Source organism: Geotrypetes seraphini, chromosome 8 (assembly GCF_902459505.1).
Source record: "Geotrypetes seraphini chromosome 8, aGeoSer1.1, whole genome shotgun sequence".
NCBI classification, from domain to species: domain Eukaryota; kingdom Metazoa; phylum Chordata; class Amphibia; order Gymnophiona; family Dermophiidae; genus Geotrypetes; species Geotrypetes seraphini.
The window spans coordinates 76,361,285-76,381,764 of NC_047091.1; the positions used below are offsets into that span (position 1 = coordinate 76,361,285).

At 43.9% G+C, this 20,480-nt stretch overlaps 1 protein-coding gene across 5 annotated transcripts in view; it reads right to left on the minus strand.

Moving 5' to 3' along the window:
- Positions 1 to 9,266: 9,266 nt before the first annotated feature.
- The window catches only part of ATL3 (atlastin GTPase 3), a 32,050-nt gene continuing 20,836 nt past the window's right edge, over positions 9,267 to 20,480 (minus strand). For all 5 annotated transcript variants that reach the window (XM_033955713.1, XM_033955710.1, XM_033955711.1 and 2 more), the window contains 5 exons: positions 19,607 to 19,734; positions 19,008 to 19,064; positions 15,473 to 15,544; positions 14,316 to 14,747; positions 9,267 to 11,325 (listed from right to left, as the gene is read on the minus strand). In XM_033955713.1, coding sequence (XP_033811604.1) covers positions 11,236 to 11,325; positions 14,316 to 14,747; positions 15,473 to 15,544; positions 19,008 to 19,064; positions 19,607 to 19,734 — 779 coding nt within the window. In that variant the 3' untranslated portion in view covers positions 9,267 to 11,235. The remainder of the gene's footprint in view (positions 11,326 to 14,315; positions 14,748 to 15,472; positions 15,545 to 19,007; positions 19,065 to 19,606; positions 19,735 to 20,480) is intronic.

Sequence of the window (20,480 nt, forward strand, 5' to 3'; positions counted from 1 at the left end):
CCATTCCTGGTGCCTTAAATATAGGCCAGCATTTTAGAAGCCTACATTTAAGGAATTAGTATCACACTTATGGAAGCACCTAAGGAGACTTAAGGAAACTTCTGGCATAAGCTATGCCCATGCTAGGCTTAAGCATCCTTATGCACTGTTAATATTTTTTTTTTTTTTTTAGAAAACGTGCTTCCAGATATGTTGGTTAGCCAGGGGTAGGGTGCCCTACCTCTAGCTAACCTTTGACACATCTTTGAGAATTTCCCCCTTAGTGAAAATGACACTTGTCTAAACTGCAAATGTCTGAAGGTACTCTTGTCCACGTTGGTAGATTGCTACCATTTAAAAAGATTATTAAATAAGGGCTCTGTCCACATAGAAATATGGCGGCAAATAAAGGTCAAATGGCCCATCCAGTCTGCTCATCTGCAGCATCCAATATTTCCTTGTCTCCCTAAGAAATCTCACATGCCTGTCCCATGCTTTTTTGAATTCAGACAGTCTTTGTCTCCATCATCTCTACCAAGAGACTATTCCATGTATCTACCACCCTTTCTGTAAAAAAGTATTACCTCTTAACTTCATCACATGCCCTCTCCTTTCAATTGAGACTTGCCTCATGCATATTTATGCACATAGATATTTAAATGTCTCTATCATATCTCCCCACTCCCGCCTTTCATCCAAAGTATATATATATTGATATCTTTAAGTCTGTCCCTGTATGCCCTATGATGTAGACCACCAGCCATTTTAGTTGCCTTCCTCTGGACAGACTCCATTTTGTTTCTATCTTTTTAAAAGTGCGGTCTCCAGAATTATACACTCATAAATGAGGTCTCACCAGAGTCTTACACAGGGGTACCAATACCTCCTTTTTTCTACTGGATATTCCTCACCCTATACACCCAAGCATCCTTCTAGCTTTCGCCATCACCTTTTCAACTTGTTTGGCCACTTTAAGATAATCACATCTTATCATGTCCAAGTCCCACTCCTCTTTCGTGCACAAAAGTTCTTCACCCCCAAAGTTCCTCATGAGAGGCTCCTGAGAAAATTAAAGAGTATGGGATACGAGACAATGTTCAGTTGTGGATTAGGAACTGGTTACTGGATAGAAAACAGAGTAGGCTTAAAAGGCCAATTTTCTCAATGGAGGAGGGTACATAGTGGAGTGCCACAGGGATCTGTACTGGTACAGATGCTATTTAACTTATTTATAAATGATTTGGAATAAGTGAGGTGATTAAATTTGCAGATGATGAGTGAATCGGAAGGAGAAAATCCAAGATGGCGGACGCTATTTAGCTGAGCTTGGGAGGCATGGAGGGGCATAATCAAAAAAAGCGTCTAAGTCCTCTTTTGGCCTAAGTCCTTAAACGTTCAACGCAGAAGCAGGGAAAGTGTCCATAACCAAAACAAACGTCCTTGTTTTGATTATGGCCTTCTTCTGCCTAAACGCCCAATCTCCACTACGTCTACAAGTACACCTACACGACGTCTACACTTTTTAGCCATAATGAAACAAAAAAACGCCTAAGCCCCAAATGTCCAACAGAAGGGCTTTTAGCCAGTCCTTCGCCTAAAAGCTGGATTCTGTAACCGGTGTCTGTCAAAAACACCGATTACAGAATCCTCCCCCCCACACAACCATCCAGGCAGGAGGGTGCCCAAGCCTCCTGCCATGTCAAACAACGACCCCCCCTCCCGACAACATTGGGCTCAAGCCCTCTTGCCCCGGCCAACCGCGGCACCCCCAACGATATCGGTGCAAGAGGGAGCTCAAGCCCTCTTGCCCCACCGATTAACATCGGGCCAGGAAAAAGCCTATTCTGATTGGCCCAGGTGCCTTAGGCCCCACCTGTGGGCGGGGCTTTGGGACGGCTGGGCTAATCCGGCCCCATTCTGCTGGTGGCTGCCTGCCGGACAGGCGGGTTTGGCACCCGTCTGTCCGGCCATCTGAAACAAGGTATGGGGAAGGGGGGTGGGGGGGTCGTGGGATCGGCCGAGGGGTCGCGGGTCGGCTGGGGGGGGGGTGGTCATTGGGGGGACGGGGGTTGCATCGAGGGCAGGGGGGCCTGGGATCCCTCCTGCCTGTAATATAGTGCGGGGTGGGGGTAGGGGGTCACCGTGGCCAGGAGGGTTTGGGCTCCCTCCTGGCCCGAACGAGTAGCGGCGGGGGGGGGGGGGTCACCAGGGTCAGGAGGGCTTGGGCTCCCTCCTGGCCCGAACGAGTAGCGGTGGGGGGGTCGCCAGGGCCAGGAGAGCCTGGGCTCTCTCCTGGCCCACTCGATTCGGGGGTCACCGCGGGCCAGGAGAGCTTGGGCTCTCTCCTAGCCCGATGTTAATTGCGAGGGGGGGGTGATGGATCGTGGCAGGAGAGATTTCTCATCTCCCCTAAAGAGGGCATCTCTCCTGCCACAGGTCGCGGCAGTTCGGGTAGAGGAGTGATGGCATCGCAGTAGGGGAGATGAGGCATCTCTCCTGCCGCGATGCTTGCGGTGGGTAGGTTGCCGGGCCGCTGAACTGATGGCGCCAGCGGCCATCAGCTCAGCGGCCCCATTTTGGCACTTAGACCTGGTTTGACTACGTCTAAGTCAAAAAGGTCTAAGTGCCAACTAGGCAACCTGTAAATGTTTTGGTTATACCTGTTGTACGCCTAGGTGTAGGTCGGCGCACCTCCTGCCCACTGCCCGCCCTTTCCCCTCCTCTAAACACACCTCTTTTCTCTCTGTACGTTTAGTGGCAGGGGAAAGGCCTAAGGTGTTTTTAGATACGTCTAAAAACCAGCTTTGGTTATGGGTACTTGGACAATCAGGCTTTTTGATGGTCCAAGTAGCCATTTAGGACACTTTTTAGACTTTTTTTTTTTTTATTATTACCCCCTTAGCGTTTTTCTTCAAAACCATTAATAATTTGAAATTTGCTACATACCTTATTGATATGCCTCATACAAAGAGGAAGGAGAATGTGAAAGTGGGACAGTTACCGCTGCTCATGTCATCTCCGGCCCAACAGATGATTCAGCGTTTTTTACAGCTGCTGAGCCCAGCCAATTCCCGGTTAACCCCGTGGCAGGAGAGTTCCCCATTGGATTTCAGTGATGAAGCCCTCGAGTCTCTGGACCTTCTAACATCATTATCTCCGCCGCCTCTCTCTGTGCCTCCATGTCCAGAAGTGCAGAGTTTGGATCCTGACCCCGAGGGAGTGGAGCAGGAGACCCCAGAGCAGGCAATGGGAGGAGCTACTTCCCCAGCTGGATTGCAGGGTCAAAAGAATGCTGAAGGAGAAGGAGATTCAGCAAATATCCCAGCAGTAACACTGGAGATACTCTTTGAGGCTATCAAGAAAGTCGATGTGAAGGTGGAAAAGACTGCCTCAGATACTGAGGTATTAGTTAAGAAAATGGATACATTTTCAGACAGTTTGATGAAGGTTAAGCAAGAATGTATGTAAAAGATACAAACTGAATCAGCTTCCTTAAAAACCTCAATCACCACTATTATTAAAGAACAAAATTCTACAGCTCATAAAATAGAAGAGATAGAGAACTTTAATTTTTTTAGCATAAGATTTTTATTTCCTCATCGGATGGGATTCAGTATTTGTCCTTGTCCCATTATCCAGTGACCGTTTTTAGCATTATTTGTTTTGGCTGTCTTTTTGGTGACATCTTTTTAATTATTTTATTTGAATCCTTCATTTTAGTACCTGTTTGTAGAGGGTGTGTGCATCTTTGTATCTTATACGGTTTTCTAATACACCCGTTGAAGACTCATAAAATATGTTTTATATATATCATGTTTTATGTAACTTTATTATAGCTTTTATTACAATGTCTTTTTACAGTTCAATATAGTTTACATAAATTATCCTTTCTGCTCCAATCATGCATATAATGTATAGCTTGATAGCAGGATTATTTATACTTTTTTTATACATATTTTTTTATATAGTTTTAGTAGTCCCATACCCTACTCCTGTATATATTTTTATGTTATTATATTTCTTTTAAACTCTTCAGATGATTGTTGTTTTAATATGAATTGCATATATCTATTGAGTTGTGATGGTTGGTCATTGTATCCGCTATGTATTCACTGTAATGCTATACAATAGTAATGTATGTATCAATTTAAATAAGGTTCATTTGGGATTATAATGAATTCAAATGTCTATATTTTTATTGTATTGTTTATGCATTTTTGATTATTCTTTGCTGTTGATTATTTATATGATATTTCATATGTTTATTTATATACATTAATTCTTCCATTATTGTTATAAACACTGTGTGTTTTTAACCTGTGTATATCCATGTATGTATTTATAGACTCCTGAGGCAGGCCGTTGGGCCGAAACATGTGCATGTCGGGTCGTTGGATGTATACACAAGACTTTGGACTGGGTCGTTGAGTGGTTGGATGTATACACAAGACATTGGACTAATAAAGGCATTTGCATTTATCAGATGAGTTGAAGGACACTTGTTTAGTGCTCACCATTCTGATTGGGACAATTCCACTTTGGTTTTGTGCTTTTGAGTTTGTGGTTTTGTTTCCCCTGTTTTGTTTTGTGAATTTCCCGCAAGACCACATCCTGCCCTTAAACAAAGCATACTTTTTACCTGTTTCAAAAAAAAATTCTGTTGAACCAAGGGGTGAGAATTTGGCCTTTGATAAAGACTTGCAAAATCTTACGGCAATATTAGAGGATTCATCCACCGATGTTAAAGAAAGAGGAACTTTAATTATTAACTTTATCTTTGAATAAGATCTCAATTCTGTTATGAGGTTATTCTTTAAAAAGTCTGGAATACTCTTTTGTGGTCAACGTTTATGGTTATATCATGATGTAACTAGAATAACCCAGGAAAGGCAAAAAATGTTTTTGAGTATGAGAGAAGAGATAAGGAAACTAGGAGCTACTTTCTTGTTAGCCTATCCATGCAAATGTGTTATAAAATATATGGGTATAAAGTATGTGTTCTTTGCACCTTACCATCTACGATCTTTTTTAGATCTCAAGGGTCTATCTAGTGGTGGGAGTACAGCTCAGGAATAATACCGGGTTCTAGCATTTAAGCCTTTTCTTTCGTTTTGCATATTATTCTAATTTTACTCCCAATAATTTCTGTGTTTTCTTTTCTCCTCTTTATTGGGGTCTAAGGAAGAGTCAAGTTTCATGATTTTTCATTTATATGTTCAGGCCCTGATTCTCCAAAGTGCGTCCCGATTTTAGGCAGCTGTAGGTGTCCTACAGCTGTCTAATCAGCCAATCGGGATGCATGTTTTTTTTTTTTTAAATGCTCCCCAGGCAGGCCGCCTATATTGAAGGCGCCTCCGGGAGCCTAGGGAGACCTGCAAGACGCCTAAGCTCGCCTAAGGGTCTTAGGCGAACCTAGGCGGCCCTACACATCTCCCTAGTAGACGCGGCCGCTATACTTATTGCGGCAAGGGATCTCTCTGCCGCTATAAGTATTGCGGCCCCCTGTCCGATTGCAGGCAGGAGGGTGCCCAAAACCTCATGCCGAAAGATGCTCCCCCCCCCCCGACACTACCGACCGCCCCCCCCCCCCCCCGACATTACTGATCTCCCTCCCACCCCGACACTACCGATCTGGCAGGAGGGTGCCCAAACCCTCCTGCCAGAAGATGCCCCCCCGATACTACCGATCGCTGGCAGGAGGGTGCCCAAACCCTCCTGCCAGAAGATGCCCCCCCCCTGACAATATCGATCGCTGGCAGGAGGGTGCCCAATCCCTCCTGCCCGAAGACACACCCTCCCCCACCCCGCGCTAACAGCCCCCAAACCTCCCCCCCCCACCAAACTAACCTTTTCTTTTGGCCAGACGGGTCTTGCCCGTCCAGCCGGCAGGCCCGCCTCGTCGAAATGAGGCGGGCCCGCCCCTTCCCGGCCCATCCCGCCGAACCCTAAGGCTTGATTGGCCCAGGCTCTAGAAGCCTGGACCAATCAGACCTTAGGCATAGCGGGTCCGCCCATCCCCACTAAGTCTAAGGCTTGATTGGCCCAGGCGCATTGAAAGCAGTGCATGCAAATAGATCTCATGCATATTCATTGGGGAAATCCTGAAAACCCGACTGGAATACGGCTCTCGAGGACCAGAGTTTCCTACCCCTGCTCTACAGAAAGAGAAAACATCTGGGAAGCTTACATTTCTTATGTTAAATTAGATAATAATGGAATTAAGTGTATCTACTTCTTGTGCATTTTGCATGGACCTATCAAGCTATATATCATGATATTGGCTTGTGATTGTTTGTTGATATCTGACTGCTGCTTTGGCTGCAATAAAAATTGCTTACACACAAAAAAGGCACTTTCAGAGGTTTTGAAATTTCCTCCTGAAGCCATATCATTTATATCAAGGCATGCTAATCACCTTTCATTAGACAAAGGATATCAGAACAGCTTAATTCTTTGAACAGATTAAATATTTTTTTCCTTTCAGAAGAAATGCAAGAGTAAAATTTACAGAGTTGGTTTGTTGCTCTTTGTATTGAAGTTGGATAGGTTTGAAGAGGTTTTTTTTCTTCCCAAGAGCTTTGATCTATGCACAAAACCTGCTTATTTCTTGAAAGCACCTAGAAACCCAAAACTTTCTTGTCATGGTTGAATGTACATGGACTGAACTTTCTCTCTCATTTCCATTAAAATGCATGATTAAAATGAAAATTATGGCCAAATACAAATAATGGGCATTCAGCTTTAACATAAAATAATAAAAATGAAATGTGAAATCAGAGATCAAGTGTTTATTTCAAGAGAATTTAGCACAATAGAGCCCTGGATTATTCATATTAAAAGTTTGAATTGCTATTTGGTCAAATAGAAATATTCATGTATATTTGGACATCATAAACAAAAGCTCAAAATAAAGATAAGAAAAAAAAAATGCAGTTTTCTATTCTAAGTTAATTTAAGCAAGATCTGAAAGTTTAAGAGAAAAAAGTTCAGAGTGGGGATATCCAAACATTCTCAACAGCAGGCCAAATGATCAGAAATGCATGTATGTGTGGGCTGTACAACTATTTTTGCCTATTATTATTTATATTCAACATCATTTGTGAATTAGAGAATGATACAGGTCCACATTTTTCCCCGTCCCCGCCCCATTCCTGCAAGCTCTGCCCTCATCTGCACAAGCCCCAAACACTTTAAAATCATAAGTGTCCGAGGCTCATGCACTTAAGGCAGAACTTACAGGAATGGGGCAGGGAGAGCAACAAAACTTGCGGGGATGGGACGGAGAAATTGAGTTCCTGCGGGGATGGGGACACATTTGTCCCCGTTGTATTCTCTACTATGAATCTCTTCTGAAATTGTGACTTCGTATCCACCATATAGCTCTGTAATGGTTCAAAGTAAGAAATGCTAACTTGTTTGGGTTTTTTTCCCTTTTTTTGCTAAAAATCTCAAGTGAGCCATACATAGGACATTCTTGGTTCAGAGGAACCCTATCAATTTCTTTTAAACTGAGATGGCAGCAAAGGTGACAGAAATGAAATATATTCAGGATACATATAGAGGGAATCTATAAAAACATGGGTGGAAAGCATCTCCTCCCTAGTAGTAGATTAATGTACATACAGCTACCCAAACCAGTAAAGCAGTGTATTGCAAACTGTGTGCCACCTAAGATTTCAGGTATGCTGCGGTACACTGGGGAAGAGGAGAGGCACATCCTATAAGCCAGTGGTCTCAAACTCACGGCCCGCCAGGTACTATTTTGAGGCCCTCGGTACGTTTATCATAATCACAAAAGTAAAATAAAACAGTTTCTTAATCATATCTCTCTTTCGCTTTAAATGACAATATTATTATTAAGACTTAGCCAAAAGGAAAGATTTATAAACTATAAAGAATTTTACCTCATGCAAAATTGTCATTTCTTTAACAAGACATTAACTATTTTTTTCTGAGGCCCTCCAAGTACCGACAAATCCAAAATGTGGCCCTGCAATGGGTTTGAGTTTGAGACCACTGCTATAAGCAATCTCCTGATGCCAGCTCCTCTTCTCTCCAGTGCAGGTCCTTCTCTTAGCTCAAGACCCATTTGAAGGGCCTTTGCACATGCGCCGACATCGGCTCACTGACGTCACGCATGTGCGTGATATCATCACTCTGACGCCAGCGCACTTCCGGGTGTTTCGAGCCAGGGATACTAGGTTTAGTGTGCCCCAGCTTGAAAAAGTTTGTGAAACACTGCAGTAAAGGGACAAAAGCAAGCCCAATGGACTTAGACAGAAAACCAGGGCTGTGGAATCAAGGTCGGCACACCAAAATTTCAACTCCAACTCTGATGTTTCTATTTTTCTACTCTCCAACTCCTACTGATACTTTACATTTTTTGTTCTGAATCTAAAGTACTAAGAACATAAGAATTGCCGCTGCTGGGTCAGACCAGTAGTCCATCATGCCCAGCAGTCCACTCATGCGGTGGCCCTCTGGTCAAAGATCCACGCCCTGAGACTAGCCCTACCTACATACGTTCTGGTTCAGCAGGAACTCGTCTAACTTTGTTCTGAATCCCTGGAGGGTGTTTTCCCCTATAACAGCCTCCGGAAGAGCGTTCCAGTTTTCTACCACTCTCTGGGTGAAGAAGAACTTCCTTATGTTCGTACAGAATCTATCCCCTTTCAATTTTAGAGAGTGCCCTCTCGTTCTCCCTACCTTGGAGAGGGTGAACAACCTGTCCTTATCTACTAAGTCTATCCCCTTCAGTACCTTGAATGTTTCGATCATGTTCCTTCTCAATCTCCTCTGTTCGAGGAAGAAAAGGCCCAGTTTCTCTAATCTTTCACTGTACGACAACTCCTCCAGCCCCTTAACTTTAGATCCAGGACAAAGATATTTATATAAGTATAAAATGATACATTTGCCATACATAATAATGTTTTTATTTTTATTTTGAAGCTGGAGGAGTCGGTACATTTAAACCATCTCCAACTCCCAGGTCCTGGAGAAAACGACAGCTTATAGTGGTGTTAAGCTTCAACAGCTGACCGCAAGGTCAGCCTCTTAACTAGAGCAGGTTAGGCAGAGTGCATGGGCCATATTATCCTTCTGTGTTCTCATCATGTACAATGTTAGATGCTACGTCACTGCCCTACTGCTTCCAAGCAAGATGAAATGTATCATCACAGCCAACATCAAAAGGCCGAAGACTGGCTAGACGTATCACCAACTCGCTGCTCACACACAGGTAGCTTTGATCATATTGCTTTCCACTCTTTACATTCTTATTCACATTCTTTTATAAGCCAGGAATATAGTTTATTGCATTTTTTTATAACATTAAAGTACAGAACAGTGTAGAAAAGCAAAAGAAAGCTGTTCCATGTTGTGCTCATATGGATGCAGATGCTTTACAATGGGGAAAAGAGGGGATGGGGACAATGAGATCATTGTGGTATAGTGATAAAAAGACACAAAAACTTAAAAAAAATAGAAAAAATAAATAAAAAGTTTCCAATTGCTATCAAAAACCTGTCCAAGTTTAGTGTGGCACCTGTCAGTCTCTCTTATATAGCGAAGAAATTTGCTCATCACTGAAGAAAAATCTTCCTCCCCTTGGTGTAGAGAAGGCACCTCTCCAAACAATACAAGAAACTGGCTTACCAAAGCCAGTATTGCTCATATGTAATTCAGGCCCCCACCCTAAATCCTCTCAAGAGCTGCAGTTGACAAGTCTCTCATAAGAGACCACTACCCATTCACAACACCTTATGACATACAGAAGGTCCTACTGACACTAACCACAGACAAAGAAGCAAATCTCTCTGAACAATGCTTCACGTTCCCTTCATCCCCTATAGAGAATGTCCCTATTGCTTTCCTCACCCGAGTCGGTTTCTTTGGGCTGGGGAGGAGGGGCAAATAGCAGAAAAGGAGCTGGCAACCTGTACCGAAGTCATATGCCCTATTTTCCCCGCATTAAGACTTAACCCCCACCTCCGATATTAACAAATTTGGTCTGCAAATAAATATTGGTCCACTAGTTTAAAAAAATTAAGAAACACTACAGATAATATACCCAATGCAATGTAGCAATTAAAAAAAGAATTATATAACCAAGTACAGATCCTCTTTAAACATCTTTGGTCCCTACAGCTCTGGAACCCACATCCTACCCATCCTAGTATGAAAAGGCCCCTTTTTCTGTTCCCCCACCCCTCTTATTGCACTGTTTCAAGAAACTGTGTTATGGAACCAGTGATGCTGCCACTCCAGAGCATCTTTCTGGGTTTCTAGACTAGGCCTGCAGTGATATCACTTCTTGTGACAAAATAGCTGCTGCCAGGCCCAAAGTGGACTCTTTGTGGACAAACATCCTTCCTTCCCCACATCCCCCAAACTAAGGACACAACTTAGATCTTAAGTGAAAGAAAGCAATTTATACCCAACCATAGAAAAACAGGGTCCAGAGGCTATTTCTTGGCTTAAAACCCAATTTGCTAACATATACACATACTATGATACCATGGGATAACTGGCAGCAACCCCAACACAGGATTCTATGCACAACAGAGCCTGGCCTGAACAACAGTGTAACGGAACCAGAATGTATCCCTCCATTAGATAGTTGGAGGATATCAGGTTTATTGAGCCAGGCTTAGTTTTATCTTCCTCCTCCTTTGCATGCTGGGATTAGAAGTTCAGGCAGGTAGGCAGAATGTGTAAGGTGGGAGAGGTGGGGAAGAGGATGGCAAAAATCAAGTACAGACTTCAGCCTGTGCCCTCATTCCTAGTATTTATCTCCTTCTGAGACACCTGCATAGCTCAAGGCCTGTACTCTTCTCACCCCTCACACCCACTTGCTTCCAGTCCCCATACAGTACATCTTTGCTTTTGAACTTAAGGCACTCGTTTCTGGGATTTGGACCAACAAGTTTCTGAAGCTGAATTTTTTTCCACTGTCATATTATTTGAAGGTCTTTTTCCTTTAGCCTGACTGATTACTTTTCAAATGTTTATAAAGTGCAAAAACAAGGCATGTAGGTATCTAAATATACATACATTTTTACATATATAAAATAGAAAAATGTGAAGAAAGCAGATATCTTTTAAAGGCAGAATCCAAGGGGAGGGAGGAATGGATCGAAGCCAGTGAGAGGGACGCCAGCAAGGCCTGGAGTGGTAGCTGCTCCAGAGCATCCCCTTGGTTCCCGTGTAGCCGTGGCAGGTCCACTCACTCTCTTTCTTTCTTGCCCCCCCCAAATGTCATTTGGACTTTTTTTTCTCAGCCGGAGCTCCCACCGCAGTGGCATTCCTCACAGCTTGCAGAGTGGAGTTCCCCATGCGAGCTGTGGCCTGTGAAAGATTGCGCGCAGAAAAAAAGAGAGAGAATAGAACAGGTCGTCAGCAAATTCACAAGAGCTTCTTCACAGCAGTGCATACAGCCAGGAAAAGAAAATCGGTTTGTCTTAAAGTCAACCCATGTCTCCCACCTTCCCAGCCACCTCAACAACATCACCACGATGTGGGACGTTTTAAGAGAAAGCAGATACAGGGAGGCAATACACTCTGCCAAACACAGAAAAATGAGGAACAGTAACAAATAGCAAAAGACAACCCAAGTTGGGAGGAGATCAGGACCGTTGCCATGTTGGGTTTTAATGCATTTGACCTTCGTTATTCAATTTGTACCAAAACCTCTACTGTACCTAATTTAATTTGTCTTGAGGTACAACTGAAAAAAGAATGTGAGCTAAATCCAAAAACATTACCTTATTCCATTTATATTCTTTTAAGTTTGGTTAAAGAGCGGATAGTGTAGCCAGTTTTAAGAAGGGTTTGGACAATTTTCTGGAGGAAAAGTCCATAGTCCGTTACTGAGAAGACATGAGGGAAGCCTCTACTTGCTCTGGATTGGTAGCATGCAATGTTGCTACTCTTTGGGTTTTGATCAGGTTCTAGTGACCTGGATTGGCCACCCTGAGAATGGGCTACTGAGCTTGATGGACCTTTGGTCCAACCCAGTAAGGTTATTTTTATATTCTTATATTTGTATCCTGGATCCTGGATTCTTTTTTGCTATTTGGTACCATTCCTTTGTTCTCCATTCGTATAAAAAACACTGCCTCATTCTGTAAGCACAATAGTATGTTTATGGACATCATGACGTGTGGCTAGGGGGCACATTAGACAAAATGGTTAAACCAAAATTTTAGCCTTTGCAACTATCTGGGAAAAACACATTAAGAGGAAGATAATCAGCTCATGATAGTTTTAAAGCCCCTTACTGCCACAGGCTGAAATAACCCTGGATATTAAATGTCAAGCCATGTCAGGGCTCCAGCAATGAGCATGCAGGCACCCAGAAGTTATTCGATCACTGGCTGATATTCAGACGCAGATAAAGTTAGGACAACCCTTTGGATGTCGTTATTTTATTTTATTTATCCGCTTACTTAGTCTTATTTAGTGGACCGAATATCGCCACTAAATGGTTACGTTCTAGCTCTGTTCCCAGATCATTTCAGCACTAACCGGAAGATACCACTGAATACTGTGCCATCATCAGCTCAGTGGGGTTTTAACAGGGCAAGAGCCTTGCCTACCCCATTAAACCCTTTTGAATATTGGGCCTTAAAACGTCTTTTACTTAGCCTACAAGCTGTTCTGGGTTTCACCCTACCCGACCCCTGAACAGCCACAGCAGAAAACATCTTGTCTTCTTCAGCACAGCCAGAAAAGCTCAAGAACATTGACAGAAGCATTAGTGCAGGGGTGGCCAACACGTCGATTGCAATCTACCAGTCGATTGCAAAGAAAGTCGATCGCGGTGATACTGTGCAACGTAAAAACACCATCGTTCAGGATCTCTCTCTGCCACCTCCACCCGGCAGCTCCATTCAATCATCCCCCGCCGCTACTCCAGGCAAGGAAGGCCCAGGAACGTGCAGCAATTGCACGCCACTGGCCCACAAGTCTCCCCTCCCCCTCCCCCCCTCCCCCCCCCCCCCCCGATGTCAATTCTGACATCAGAGAGAAGGTTCTGGGCCAGCCAATCACTGCTTGGCTGGCTCAGACTTTCTCTCCAACACCAGAATTGACGTTGGGGGGAAGGCTTGTGGGCAGCAATGTGCAATCACTGCACGCGCCTGGTCCTTCCTTGCCTGGAGTTGCGGTGGCAGGGGATGACTGAATGGAGCTGTTGGGTGGCAGTGGGAGGGCAGGCAGGCTTCGGCATGGGTCAGCTCGGGGAGGAGGGAGGAAGGGGGGACAAAGGCTGTAAGGCAGTGAGGGGGAGGGGGCATGAACTCAGGACACAGAAGGAAGGGAGGGGGTATGAACGTGGGACACAAGGGAGGGAGGAAGGGGGCAATAACTTGGGACATAGGAGGGAGGGAATAGAAAGGGACAATTGTTAGGCCTGAGTATGTGAGTGAGAGGGAAAGAGATGGTGCACATGGGGAAAGGAAGAGGAAAATTTGGCATAGAGAGAGAGAGAGGAGTGAGGCAGAGATGCATGGGGAATATAAGGATGAGAGGGAGAAATGTTGGATATGGTGGTGGAGAGGGAACAGAGGGATAGATTGAAGGGGATGCAAGGGGGGGAGGAATGTTGGGCATAGTGATGGAGGGAGAGATGTGGCATGGTGTTGAAGAGGGGTGATAGAAGGAGAAATGGGCATGAGGCTGGTGGGCAGTGATGAAAAATGCTGCACATAATCTGGGGGATGAGAGAGGAAGAAAAGTTGGACTCCTGGAGGGACAGAGTGAAATGTTGCTTGGGGAATGGAACAAGGTCTGGAGAAGAGTAAGCATGCAGGAGGCAAAAAAGAAATAAATAAATATTGGATGCAGTCAGAAGGAAGTGCAATCAGAGACTCATGAAATCATCAAACAACAAAGGTACGAAAAATGATTTTAATTTTAATTTAGTTATCAAAATGTGTCGGTTTTGAGAGTTTATATCTGCTGTCTATATTTTTGCACTACTGTATATTTGTCTGTTTTTCTATAGTTGTTACTGAGATGACATTGCATATTTTAAAGTCATCTGCCTTGACCTCTCTGAAAACCCCCGAATATAAATGATAATTAACATTTTCTCTGCATACAGTGTGCTTTGTGTTTTGTTTTGTTTTTAATTTTTATTGTTGGTAGATCATTTTGACTTGGTCATTTTAAAAGTAGCTCGCAAGCCCAAAAGTGTGGGCACCCCTGCATTAGTGCATCTTCCACTCTCAACCCAAGGATAAAAATGTCATACTGATCACATCCTCAGCATGCAATATATCACCTCCTTCACCAATCCCTGCCACAACCACATTCCACACTGCCCAAGAACCTACCTGATCCAGGATGTATTCGGCACTGGAGTCGATGACGCCTCCGAGGTCTCGATACTGGCCTGAATACTTAATGTAGCCCCAGGTGAGTAGAGCAATGAGGAGCAGACCGACGACACAGTTGCAAAGTTGGGCCACCAAATCCAGGCTCACAAAACCAGCCACGCCAGAGATCATATAAAGAACTGCCACAGCAGCAAATAGGACCGCCGGCGTGCGGAAGGCGCTGAAGATGTTCTTGCTCTCATTATGCTTGCTGAAGTTGGTGAACTGATCAGCAATTTCACGCTCTAGTTCCCCTTGGTAACGCTGGCTGTATTCCTTCCCACCCATCTTTTTGATCTTCTGGAAGTGCTCCAGGGCTGCCTCACAATACTGATTGTGCCGCTCTTCCAGGATATCCGGGGAAACGTAAGGCTTGTCCCCACCACAGGTCTGTAATGCGATTGAGGGAGAAAGGAAATAGGTCAGAGCAATTCTGGAGGCATCAGGCAGGGGGTAGGGACCCAATTAATTTCAAGGAAAGAGAAATCAGAACAAACGGAAGCTTCATTTCCAAGACTTTCCCCTCTGCATTCGTGGTGGTTAGGGGCAGAGCTAGCCCGCGAATATTAAAAAACTGCAAATAATATTCGGACCAGTTCTGCCCCTAACCCCACTTCCCCCAGCTATTTTAAGCCCTGAAATCCCCCTTAAGCCTTACCTGGTGATCTAGCGGGTTTTCAGGCAGGAGCGATCTTCCCACGCTCCTGCTCTGTGCAGATCACTCACAGGAAATGGCCTTGAGCTCCCTTAGTCTCTTGAGCTATTTCCTGCGAGCGATCTGCATGGGGAAGGAGTATGGGAAGATTACTCCTGTCCAAAAAACCCGCTAGACCACCAAGTAAGGCTTAAGGGGGGGCTTACAGGGCTTAAAATAGCCTGAAAAATGAAAATGCATTTTTTGATTTAAAACCGCGAATCCGTAGATAAAGATTTCCCGAATACGGAGGGGGAAGTGTAGAGGGTTGGATATGTCTTATGCACATACTCAAGACCTTTCCCATCCAACACATTCTTTCACTTCATAAGGCCAGAGGAAATGCACTTTGTGGTGAGGGTGATTAGGCAATTTTACCTTCAGGTTTTGCTTTGAGGTCATTTTCCCTGTCTCAACATACCTGTTCCATGCTGTTATAATAAAGATCTCTGGCTGATGCTACAGCTGCAAGGTTATTGGCTTCTGCAGTGGCCTGGGGAAAAAGAGGAGACAGTCATAACATGAAGAGAATGTAAATTCATTTTTCAACCAACTCTTCTCCCTGTACATGTATTAATTTAAAATAAAAAGACAAATCAGCTAAGGCCAAAACCCAAATGCCATAGCATTTGTCGATTAAGGCATCCAAAAACACTGAATATTGAAAATAGATCTGCCGATATTCAGTGCTATTTAATCAGTCAATAAATGGTGCTGACCGGTTAAATAGTACTTACCCAGCTAAATCTGAATATTCAGCATGAGATAACTGGTTATCTTCGCTGAATATTCATGGTTAGCAATGAAAATTTAACCAGCTATTCTGCATGATAACTGCCAATTTTCAGCACTGACCAGTCAAGTTTAGTGGCCAAATTGGGCTGTGCAAATAGCAGTCTTACCTTTGACCACTATAACTTAACCGGTGAGCACTGAAAATTGACTTAACTGGTTAAGTTTGAGCCAGCCCCTCCCCCCAAACCCCCCCCCCCCATGGATATTCAACGCCAGTCACCAGAAACAATGTAGCATTTAATGTCCATGGTCATCACCAATCGCGGAATTAGCCAGCGTGCCTTCCACAATCTAAAAATCAGCTAGAGACTCTCAAGATGACGGTGAGGATCCTAATGCCCTCCAGTTGTTGCAATGCTAGAGTTCTGACATGATCCCCAGTTTTCTAATTCTCATTTCTTGCTATCAGAAATCCCCTCTACTTATTCCAGCTCTGAAAGTTCTCCACCACCCACTCCAGAATGGCACTTCAGACATCTACCACCCTTTCTGTGAAGTTATACCACTTTATGTTATGTCCTCGCCCTCTCCCAGAGCTTTATATATGATGGCCTCTTGCTCTGGAACCTACTTTCTTGTTCATTATTGACTGACATCTTTGGACTTGTCCAAAATTTCCACCCATGGATTTTGCTCTAGCTCTTAAAGGAAAAAAGTACACACTTTCCCTTTAAAATCAGCCCAAAGAAAAAGGACTTGCAGAGGTCTGCACCCTCTTTCCACAGGTACTTTTTTCTGTGGAAAAATAACGCATTTAGTTTTGAAAATGCAAACTAATGTGAATTACTTCACCTCTCAAGTCAACCCCACCTTCTTTTCACTGTGGGTAAAAATGCATATGCTCTTGAACCCCCATCTCTGATCCAGGAGAAGGGTGGGCCATTTTTAGACACCACTTTACTTGGACAGAATCATTTATCAGGCTCTTTTTTTAAGTTTTCAGTTCCCACCCACAAGACATTTCAACCACAGTAAGTAACAGATTTCTGCACTGCTGTTAGATCACTTTGCATCTTCTTCTGTTCACATTTTTAACTCAGCAGATTCCTGCTGCTCCTTTGGAATTCCAGTTCAGCTGGAATCAGACTGAGATAGATGAGGAAAGGGGATGGGTTCTGATATACCACTTTACTGTGGTTACAATCAAAGCAGTCTACATATTATATACAGGTACTTACTTGCACAGATTCGCAAGGAGCTGCAGTGGGAATTGAACCCAGTTCTCCTGGTTCTCAGGCTACTGCACTAGCCATTAGGCTACTCCTCCATGAGCCTACCCAAAACATTTTTTACTGCTTTACATTTAATCCCCACCCCCAACATGCCAGCTCTGTGAAGGGGGCAATGGAGCTCTGTAATGACAAGCCCTGAATACAGCTGCTATATGTCACCATGAAGCAATGATCAGGACTCTTCCCTCCCCCTCACAGCATCTATAGCATGGCTGACTTGGGGTGCAGAAGATCCAACTCACGACCAGACCCACTTTACATCCCAATGTTGGAAATATGTGGCCAGGGTCTGCATATGACTTACAGTCTTTCACATCCCAGGGAGAGAAGGCAAAGGAATCAGTGACCTAAACAGGAATTACCAAGTTTCCAAGTTTATTCATCACTTGATATACCGTTTATCAAGAAAATACCTAAACGGTTTACAATAATAAAAGCATAAAATATCAATTAAAAGAAAAAAATGAGAAGGGAGCCATAAAAATGACAGACAGACTGGAATGGGAGTGGAGTGGGGTGGAGGAAAAAAATACATTGAAGGCACATGGAGATATAATTAATGATAATGGGATCCAGTATTCAGACTGTGGGAGGCAGCCTGACTACCTCTCGAGGTCATATGTGAACCCAGAAATTCAATACCGGGGCTGTATCTGGCATTTCCGCTCCATGTGCACCCGCCTTTGACACAGTTGGCCAAGTCAATATTCATCAGCTGGCCAGCTAAGTCATAGCAGTCAAAGATAGACCTGCTGTTTAGGCGGGTCTATCTGGCTGCTAAACTTATCTGGTCAGCCAACGAATATTGGCACTGACTGGCTATGTTGCATGACACTGCTGTTGATCAGGATATTCAGTGGAAGATAGCTGGCAGTTAGCCAGCTTAATGCTATTTAGCCAGCCAGGAGCTGTTCCCAGCCAGATGAATGTCAGGTGTAATATATATAATAATAATAACTTTATTCTTCAATACCGCCACAATTGTGCGACTTCTAGGCTATTGGCAAATCACAGTTCATCATAGGAATAGAGAATGGCACGGGGAAAAAATTTGGCCCCATCCCATCCCCACTACCACTGTCTCCACCCCATCCCTGTGACCACTGTCCCCGCCCTGTCCCCTTCCCCATGACTACTATCCCCTCAACATCAATACAAGCCTCAGTACTGCTATATTTAGCTTATTCCTTATAAATCAAAGTTCTGGCTGTTGAACTAGAGAAAGAGATGTTGCGTCAGAGGAGAAGCTTCCACCCACACACACGCGACTGCAGACAGGCTCAGCCAGCTTTCAGCAAGTTACTTTACTAATGCCGCAACGCGCCGCAAAGGTAAGGGGGAAGGAGGGAGGGAGATAAATTCGGTAGGTAGGAAGGAGGGGGGCCGTGCGCGATCGGTGACTGTGCTGATTCCCTCCCTTAATTGTGGGGACAAGGCCATTCACTACTCCACGAGGCGGTGGATGGCTTGTCCCCCCCCCCCCCAACTATTTTGGCAGGTTACCCACGGCTACCCGCAGGTAACAGCCACCGTGTCATTCTCTAATAGGGAAGCCAGTTGTACTGAGCCTTGAATCATCACTCCATCCCTTTTTACTGGGCTTCTGAGCACCCACATTTTAATTTAAAATAGTTTTCACTGAATAATTCAAACATAGAAAAACATTGAAAACTCCCCATTCTCAAGATGATAACACTAGGTATCCAAAGCACTATAACAACAGTACAGTAGGAGCAGTGTTCCCCCACCCACCCCACCTCCTTACTTCCCATAACTCCAAGATCCATACACCAAGTACAACCATCAAGTTCAGTAGGCTTGGACTCTTATAGCCACTGGAAATATAACAATCCCTCCTCCTCTCCCCCCCCTGGGCACCCATATTTTTTTTAAAACACATCAGTCTTTGGAAGACAAAAATTCTCTCACCTGAAGCATGGACTTGGGATGGGGTAAATCCTCTCCTTGATATATTTTAATATAAGCCTTAAAAACAAAATGTAAAAGAAAACTAGTGCATAGATAGTTATAAGACCAGTGTCTGACACTGCCATCTGGTGGCAACATTGAGCACCAGCAAGCAGTTTATTCCTTGAATATCACAGAAAATGACAGTGGCATCAGACTGGATTCTTGCTGCTCTTAATCAATTGATGACGATATTGACACTGACCAATCAGATGTCATGGTTCTGTATTAAGTCATTACTGACATGGATGGCCCCTCGGGGGACACAAGGAAATCCTCAGTCAGGACATGTTTAGTGGCATATGAATAGTGTTTTCAGGTTTTATCAAATGGGACTTGTATACTGCCTTTTTGTGGTTACACATTCAAAGCGGTTTACATATATACAGGAACTTATTTTGTACCTGGGGCAATGGAGAATTTAGTGACTTGTCCAGGGTCACAAGGAGCAGCGCTGGAATTCAATCCCACAACCTCAGGGTGCTGAGGCAGCAGCTCTCCACACCTATATCCCCTATCCTCACCACTTCCCCTTCTAAGGCATGGCTCATGTCACATACCTTAAAATACTCCAGCAGCCCCCGGCAGGTAACCTTTGATCCATTGATCTCTTTCTCCATTAGGCTCCCGGGGTCCAGCACACTGGGGATCAGCTGCAGCAGCTGTTCCTTGAACTCGACTGCAATATCTGTCGGTGAGACAAAAGACACAAGCAGGGCGGGATTAACCCCTTGGCAGGCCCTAAGCAAACAAACACATTGCCTGCCCCCACCCCAGCAACTCAGTCCTGTCCAAACAGAACAAAGCTTATTCCTTGGCCCTATACTATCTCCTCCAAAAGATTTTGATTTTGTTGTGCCCCGATCCATTTCCTCTTTCAATTAGTGTTATGTCTCCTATAAACATTGTAGTTCTATCCTCCTTTTTCCGTCATGTTTCCGTTTGTAAAACGTCCATTTTTCGTTAAGTCTGTTTTTAATCTTACTTGTTTGATATTTCCCATTTCTATGTACTTCGCTTAGAAAATTTTTTACAAGCGTTTTATCAAATTTTAAAATAAACTTGAAACTTGAATATTCAAAGTGATTTAATCAGCCACAAACAGCCCTCTTCCTCTGCTGACGGAAGACCAAATGCTGTAGTTTGAAATACATAGTAAAAACTAAGAATGTGCACTCATTTGAAACATATCCCATACCATTTCATACTACTTTTAACCTGAAATAAAAAGGAAAAAAAAATTAAATTTCTGGTTTTCTGTTTCAATAATGTGCTCTGTTTACCAACAGATGCACTATTGAGTCATAGGTAACATGACCATTTATTTTTTTCATCTATTAATTGTCAATCCCGCCCCAATCCTGCTCTAGCCCTGCCCCCCAATCCCACCCCCAATTTCTTCCATTCGTTTTTCATGTACACATAATATCTTAT